At 36.2% G+C, this 8,769-nt stretch overlaps 1 protein-coding gene across 1 annotated transcript in view; it reads right to left on the bottom strand.

The window, feature by feature from the left end:
* Positions 1-8,658, bottom strand: part of parp10 (poly(ADP-ribose) polymerase family member 10) — a 22,793-nt gene extending 14,135 nt beyond the window's left edge. The window contains exons 1-4 of the mRNA XM_015385442.1: positions 8,561-8,658; positions 3,353-3,528; positions 1,622-1,864; positions 620-850 (exon numbers count right to left, since the gene is read on the bottom strand). Coding sequence (XP_015240928.1) covers positions 620-850; positions 1,622-1,864; positions 3,353-3,527 — 649 coding nt within the window. The 5' untranslated portion in view covers position 3,528; positions 8,561-8,658. The remainder of the gene's footprint in view (positions 1-619; positions 851-1,621; positions 1,865-3,352; positions 3,529-8,560) is intronic.
* Between the last annotated feature and the right edge of the window lie 111 nt (positions 8,659-8,769).

Genomic DNA, 8,769 nt, shown 5'->3' with positions numbered 1-8,769 from the left:
AACAGAAAATTACTCTGAAAACTTTTTTTTGATTGTCAAAGGTTTTAAAAATGTCCAGAAGACCAATAGAAATGCATCTTTGCTCCTCACTCCTGAGGAAAGCCTGTCCTCAGAAGTAAAGAGAAAATGATCTGGAAAAAACGATTAGAAAAAAAATAAATAAATTGACAAAAAAATAAAATTAAATACAAATATGGAATCTGGAAAACATAAAAATAAAAATAATAAAGTTCAAAAAATAAAATATAAAAATACAAAATCTCAGTTTTTAAAAATATATTTGCATATGTAAAAAAGTAAAACATTTGTTACATTTTATTTAAAAAAATATGAAAAATTTTCTTTTTAAATAAAAAAAAAAAAAAGGAAATTAAATTATTTCAGTAAATAGCAAACTTATTTCCTCTTTTTTAAGTTTTTTTTTTTTTTTTCATTTTTGGGTTGCATTTATTTTAATTTCCATTTACAAAACATGTTCTCTTCAACAATAATGGAACAGAATTCACTCCATAAGTTTATAATAATCCAGATTCTTTAACGGAATCTATTCTCAGACTTTGCGATATCTGCAAACATGGGTTTATCACCAAAAGCGGTGATTTTCATCTCTTCTACTCACACTCGTAATGTGTAAAGGTGACCTTGGCTGTTCCCTCTGTGAGAACAGTGACCTCCTTCACCTTCTGGCTCCCGCCCCGCTCGCCCTCAAAGTACAACGTTAGCAGCTCTGCTGTGGTGCCGGGATGCAGGTTCTCCACCAAAACAGAATCTGTTTGGATAATCTGTTCCAGAGTTACCTCGGACCCGTCCAGCTTCCTTTTGGAGATTCTTGCGCTCAGCGTCTGGAAATCTAAAAAAAAAAACAAATATAGAACCTCAGTTTAAGCCGGAGTTAGCAGACACTAAAGCCTATAACTAAAGATTACAGCGCAGAAACTGTATTTATATTTATAGAAAATTAATTGATGGAATTTTATTAGGGCTTAAAAAACTAATCTCTGATTTTTTTTCTCAAACAAATATGAATAATTGATGTTTTTTTTCTACCTTAAATGCTGTAATAAAAATGAAAAGTGACATACTTTGCTTTTAAAAACGATCTTTGTTTTAAATCATCCCTGCTGGGAGGCGACTGATTTTCATGAAATTCAAACTTTGGAAAATTATAGTAAAATAATCATATTTCATAACAAACAAATGAAAATAGTTATCAATTTAATCAATTAACCTACCTACTCTAAATTACATTTATTTTGAAATAATTTAGTTTTAATGTTATTCTTTTTATTATATATAATGTATTTTCATAATTTTATTTAATTTTTCCATTAAATTCTAATTTAAATCAGTTAAATGATCACTTTAAATGTAGTTTTAATTATTTAATGAGACATTTAATCATTTAAAAGTGCATTTTACAATTTATAGATATATTTAGTATCTGAATCATGTAAATACACAAATAAAAGTTTTTCTATTTATTCTATTGTAAATTTCAGTATACAGCCCTCCAAATACACCCTGTGATGTGATCCATGGTGTATATGGTTATACGGAGAAAGGCGGGTTTGTAAACAGTAACTTTTTCATGCATGGCAGTAAAAATGTCCGCCTATCTGACCTTTGGATAACGGCTGGCTGAGGTGGATGAGGAAGAAGCTGCCCTCTGGTGACGGCATCAGGGTGTAATCCGTGTCGTTGAGATCCATCATGTTTTCCACGTAGAGCTCCACCATCTCTGCGCTGGTGTAGGGGCTGATTCCCCGCAGCAGAAGCCGACATGGGTCCTTGGATGGAGGCTTTCTCACGCTCAGCTCTGAGTTATGCACCACATGATGCCCCTTCGACAGCACCCTGGATGCAGCTGTCGACAGAAAGGAAGAATACAAGAGGAATTAGCAGAGACGATGATGTTAAGATCTGAGCACAGCACAACAATAAATACCTGATGTTTCTCAGATTATTTCTTTTTGCAAAGTTACCAGAAAGCAGTGTGAGGAGAACGGGGAAGAAAAAAAAAAAGAAAGCGGGCGTACGAGTCTGACGAAGTAGAAAGTCCATTTTAACAAACTTCAGCCTTGAGCATTTCCCATTTCTTATTTTCTAATCTAGTCTTAGGGATCAGCCTTACTTTTTTTTCTTTGCTTCTGTGAAAAAAATTCAACCTAAAGCCGGGCTAACACTGTGCGTTTAATTTGCCCTTTTCGGTCCAACTTTCCAGTCATACGAGAATTTCTTGATCCACCCGACTTTCAGCCGGATTGTGCGTGGTGTAGAGTACAGGGGGTAACGAGGGGCGATCAGTCTCTCACGATCAGGAATCGTGAGGTCGGGAGAAAAATCAAACATGTTTGATTTTCAGTCGGCCGTCGTGGGCAAATCGCTCAGGGTGCAAACAAGGATTGTTCTTCTTCTTCCTCTCAGATGTAAACACAGAAGCATGGCAGGGGTGCCAGGAAAATTGTTTTTTTCTGTAAAATTCACAGACCGTAGTAGCCACGTTTGCTCAGCCATGTCTTTGACCAAATAAGTCGTTGCCTTTTCTTTTTAGACGGGAATATCGTTTGATAAAGAGCACATTTACATACATGTTTAAGCCAGAATGATATGACATTTAAATATGACTTCCCTACAACTTTAAAGTTTATCTCCACACATGGTTATAATAAATTAAAACAACTCCTAACTAGCTCTGAAAAAAAGGACAACTAAACGTTTCCAGTTCAATCCAATTGTTGATAAACCTCATCAGTAGGCAACTTAAAATCCTCCTGTTTAGAATGAATGATGCAGAAATTCAGTTCAGTTTTTCTTTTTACTGCCAGTCTGCTTCATTGGAGAAGTGGTGACAAATATAATCATCTGAAAGCTGAAGCTGCCGCCAGCTGCGTTTCAGAGGTGGATTATATGGGGAAGCTGCATTCAAATGTTTAAGTAAAATAAGCCGATTGTTTTGGAAAAGCTCAACGACGACGTGGGCTGATTTAACATTCAACATCTGCTATTCCATTAAAACGCTGAAAACAGGTTTGACATTTCATTTTTAATAGACATCCCAAAAAAAAGTTTCCATAATTCAGTATGAGTTGTTAAATTTGCTTGTTAAAAAGCATTTAGCTGAAAGTCAGCTCTGCATTTTAAGACTCATACAGAATATACATTTTTCACCTAATTTCAATCCAAAAATAATAGTTTAACATTTAAAAAGATGTCCCAGGAAAAACTTAACTAAAATTAATTTTTAAATGTGCAACTAGCAAATCTAAAAGCATTAACAGAAACACTTTTTGAAGTCAGAGCTGCTTTTTTTGACTCATAAAAGAAACAGCTAATAGAGGTTGTAATGATTTGCCTTCTGCCTCTTCGAACACCAGCACCACTCGGTCCTGCTTGATCTCCACTGACTCCAGCGGACCTCCTCCAGAGCGACGCTTGTTCTCAAAGTAAAGGTAGAGCAGCTCCTCATCCACTCCTCCAGGGAGCTCCAACACCTCCACCGTCCTCTCCTCCAAGCTTACAGCAGACATCCTGAAAGACCACAGAATTACACTTCAATAAACAAAACAACTCCACTGATGACTGAGATAGATTCATCATATCATCACTGTTAAAGTAAAATTAAACGTGTTAAAAAATAAAACATCGTTGAGCTTTTGAGACTGGTTGTCCTGGTAACCGGCAACAAGCGGAGAGATTAAAGTTTATTTGTTGCCACACAGGTAATGAATTTTTGTCTTCCCATAAAAAAATTCCACCATCTTCAGTCTGTAGAAACATTTACAAACATGCTGCTCTCAGTTTAAGACTGTCTGGAGGCAAGAATTATATCTTTTCATTTTTATGTTGGATTCTAATCTTACGATGGTGTATTAGGGCCAGGCTAGAGATTTTCTTTCTTCTCTTTTGTCAATAAAGTTTTAAAATTACGATAATAAAGTCGTAAATTACGAGAATAAGTCATAAAATTTAGAGAGTTAAGTCATAAAATTACGAGAGTAAAGTCGCAACGAGAATAAAGTGGTAAAATTACGAGAACAAAGTGGTAAAATTACGATAATAAAGTCGTAAATTATGAGAATAAGTTGTAAAATTTAGAGAGTTAAGTCATAAAATTACGAGAGTAAAGTCGCAACGAGAATAAAGTCGTAAAATTACAATAATAAAGTCGTAAAATAACGAGAATTAAGTCATAAAATTACGAGAATAAAGTCGCAACGAGAATAAAGTGGTAAANGAAACATTTACAAACATGCTGCTCTCAGTTTAAGACTGTCTGGAGGCAAGAATTATATCTTTTCATTTTTATGTTGGATTCTAATCTTACGATGGAGTATTAGGGCCAGGCTAGAGATTTTCTTTCTGCTCTTTTGTCAATAAAGTCTTAAAATTACGATAATAAAGTCGTAAATTACGAGAATAAGTCGTAAAATTTAGAGAGTTAAGTCATAAAATTACGAGAGTAAAGTCGCAACGAGAATAAAGTCGTAAAATTACAATAATAAAGTCGTAAAATAACAAGAATTAAGTCATAAAATTACGAGAATAAAGTCGCAACGAGAATAAAGTGGTAAAATTACGAGAACAAAGTGGTAAAATTACGAGAACTAAGTCGTAAAATTACGAGAATTAAGTCGTAAAATTACGAGAGTAAAGTGGCAACGAGAATAGTCATAAAATTACAAGAATAAAGTTATAACATTACGAGAATAAAGTCGTAATATTAAGAGAATAAAGTCCTAAACTTATGAGAAACAAGTTGTATTTCATGAAAGTTTTTACAAGAAGCACTGTCTTCCCTAAAATGAGGAATGTGGAGCATCATGTGAAGTTATACTTTGGCTTCAGGTTGGACAAATAAGGAAATCTTTTAGCAGCAGCATCAAATTGGGCAGAATGTCAAAGTGGACTCAGGTTTCCGTTTTGCCGACGTATGCTGGTCGGAGCTCGAAGCTTTCTTTCTGTAACGGGTTATGGTATGAGGACTTTTTGCCATAATGTCATTATGGTAACGTCACAACTTCACTCTCGTAACATCACGACTTTATTCTCAAAATAAAAAAAAAATAAAACAAAATCTCTAACCTGGCCCTAATGCTCCGTCATATAAACTTAATAATGCATCTGAGCTTTTTTTAAATTTTGTACAGCAGAACTGATCCCTCTCTGTTCCTTTAAGCCCCCGTGCTGCTGGTTCCAGTGGTTTCATCAGGTTCTGCAGACTGGGACATGTTCAAAGCTGCAGCAACCAATGTCTTATTACAACAAAATCTATATATGGATGAGTATGCCATGACTGTGTCAGCCTACATCAACAAATGCATTGACGATGTCAGCATCACAAAGAACATTTCCATCACCCGGGCCAACCAAGAACCCTGGATGACCGGAGAGGTTCAGAAATCACTAAAAGCACGGAACTCAGCTTTCAAGTCTGGTCATAAAGAGGCACGGAGGACGGTCCGTGCCAGCTTGAACCGTGCCATCAGATCAGCGAAGCAAAACCACAGCCAGAAAATCTATTCCACAATGCCAGCAACACCAAGAGGATGTGGCGAGGCATACGGGCAATCACAGACAACAACACACCCTCCAGCTGATGCTGACTTCCTAAAATGCACTAAACTACTTCTTTGGAAGGTTCGAGGCACTAAACAGCACTCCAGCAGTGAAAAAAAACAAAAGGAGACACCATGAGGAAATTATTAGGATACATTCAGGAAGATCTAAAACTTATTAACACTATGATAAGGAGACTAGGACTGAAACAACTAATAAGATTAATCGTGATCAATCAATTATCGATAATCTTCAATAAATTTAGTAATGTATTAATCGTCGTCAGGGGTATAGAAAACATACCATTATCTATTAGAGCAACCCACACATAGGAGTAATTATACCAAAATAGTATACATTTTTTTTTACGTTTTCACTTTAAGATGGAAAAATGTTTTTGTTCGTCAACATGTTCTATCCAGATCCTCAAATGGTTTAGTTTGAGCTTCACCTGCTTCAAATTCTGTATAAAATATATTTGACAAACTATTTGCTATGTATATAAATTAATTGAAAGAATAATTGACAAATTAATCAATTAGAAAAATTATCTTTATTTCTTAGCATAAACATAAAACTCCTTAATTGAAATGTAAATCGCTTTGTTGTCCCACAATGGGGGAAATTCACTCTGTGCATTTATCCATCCCATTGGGGAGCAGTGGGCTGCCATCGTGCGGCGCCTGGGGAGCAGTTTGAGATTAAGGGTCTTGCTCAGGGACCCAGAGTGCAGGCTGTGATGATCAACTGCGTACTTGCAACCTTCTCAGAGCACAAGAGCACTGCTCTAACTGCTATTGCAGGGGTAACCAATTAAAAATCAACAGGGTCCAAAAAAAGAAAATAATCAACCAGTAAAGGTCCGGAGACATTTTTTATTATAATCTGTTACATTAAACAGACTTTAACACTGAAACAAAATAAGGTGTCTATGCAACCACATTATACACTTAAAAAAAAATAAAATAAAATAAAACATTTTCCCATTTTTAAATTTGAACAATCCTTCAGTTTGGTATAAAGACAATTTCCTGATTCACATATTTTCTAAAACACCTGAACTAACCGTTATTTTTTCCTTCTTTTTTCCTTTCTTAATGTTCGCAGTGGGCTTTATGCTGCCCTGCAAGGCTTTAAACCTGGGCTTAATGGAGACAAAGCCATTCTAAAGAACATTTCAAGGAGCTCATTTTGAGTCTGGATTCATATTTATTTTTGTTTCTGTTCATGGTGGAGAATCCTGCTTCACAGCAGCAGGTTGAACCAAACATCCTCTAAATGTGCAGGGTCATCTTTTAGCACCATTTCACTTTTCTTTCACCAGTTCACCACAGTTCTTCCAGCAGTCCACACTTTCTCTGCTCTCTTTTTCTCATCATCTTCTCCTTCTTTCTCATCGCCCGGCTTGCCACAGGTTTGCCTGCTGTGTCTAAAAGTAGCAGCAGCAACCCAGACTGACAGCAGCTCATTGGCTAATCTGTATCACGTGTAGCCTGGTCCCGGGCGCTCTGGAGGGCTTTACCTTATTAACAGGAGAAGCGGCGCAAATAAAGTTAGACACTGACGTCGGAGAACATGCGGTTATTTATGAATGTTTTAAATCAGGTTGGGTCTGGATTAGCCAGCAGGTGGGTCCAGATCCAGACCACAGTCCGCTAATCCGTAACCTCCGCACCAGGCCACTCCCTCTTTGCCCCAAGTCCTGAACTGCAGTGAGTTTTAATCACTAAATGAAGTAATAACAGTGAACAAAGTGATCACGCAGACAGCCAGAAAGGCATAACAAGGACCAATCACAGTTGCTTTTTGTCTGCGTATTTCTGCTTGAGGTCCGGGTTTGCGACCATCCGACGCGTAGTCAGGATTTTTTTTTGGTTTTGCACTGTTGTTTGCGGACCTTTTGGGCGGGGGGGTTGTTCCGGCGGGGCCGGTTTTGCTTTTTGGGAGGCAATGCATCAGAAGCATAAATTGATCAATTAGATGAGCCCTTAAATGATATATTACCTACTGTAAATTAAGTTGAAAAAAAGTTAACAAGTCAAGAAAAAAAAGGTAAAAAGTTCATTGAAAAGTTAAAAAGTAAAGTTAAAAAGTTAATATTAACAATTATATTTAGGTTTATAACAAAAAAAATATGAGTGCAAGTATCAGCATTAATGCCTCTAAGGTTATGTTGTATCAAAAAAAAAAAAAAGTCTTTAACTCTCAAAGTGTTTTCATGAATTTCTTATAGAAGCACTTTTGTTATTTTTCTTATTATATTCAGGCAGGTTGGCGTTTCTTCTTATTACATTGTGATTGTGATTAATTTTTGCAATCAAAATATCCAGATGTTTTGAATGTTACAAAGATAATAAGGTCTTGTCCTGGATTCCAATAACACTATTGGCTTTAATTGTTGATCTTCAAAGTATTTCTCTGAGTGCCATATAAAGGAATACACTTCAAATTGTTTCAGATTAAATATAATCCTGAAATCCTATTGAAAGCTTTTATAATTTAATCACACTTCTTTTGTTTCACTATCAGGATCAGAGTCCTCAGACTTGAACTATCTCTTAAAACGCACTTTAAGTGAGATAAGTCGGTTAATATTTACCTGATTTTTTTCTTTCCTTCAGGAATGAAGTCTGTCTTCCGGCTGCCAGTAATAAATCCAGCAGGGCCTACAGACTGCTGCAGCTCTGTCAGCCTTAGAGGAAAGCTTATCAGTTTGACCAAAGTGTCAAACTAATGTTCTAACCTGATATACCGAAGCTAACAGCTGTCAGCGCCATTGTCACGGAGTTTTTATTTAATGTCTACTTTACCTGAAGTTTCTACATTGTTGTTCAGCGCTGTCATGTAAAGCTAGAAAGTGAAAGCAGAAGCTAAGCTAGTTTGAAGGCTGTCAAAGTGCTAGCATGTTGGTGTTTTTTTATTTTATTTATGTATTTTCCGGCTATAAAATGAGGGAAGACATTTAAAAAGGTCAGATAAACGAACAATTCAAGTGGTTTCTTACCTGTGCTATAAGGGAGGCATTTACTTTTACCGGAGTGAGGTTTGCTTCCTTGTTTTGCAGCTTGTTGAACTCACCCGGATGACGTCGTCATCTTCTTCTTCTTTGAAATTTTTGGCGGTTGACAGACAACAAATTGATGCATTTCCGCCATCTACTGGTATGGACTGTCGGACCAGAATGACTCTCAGAAATTAAATATTATTATACAA

Source organism: Cyprinodon variegatus, unplaced genomic scaffold (assembly GCF_000732505.1).
Source record: "Cyprinodon variegatus isolate N-32 unplaced genomic scaffold, C_variegatus-1.0 Scaffold339, whole genome shotgun sequence".
Classification (NCBI taxonomy): domain Eukaryota; kingdom Metazoa; phylum Chordata; class Actinopteri; order Cyprinodontiformes; family Cyprinodontidae; genus Cyprinodon; species Cyprinodon variegatus.
Note: the sequence above shows the minus strand (reverse complement) of the source record. Positions and strands in the feature narration are given on the sequence as shown.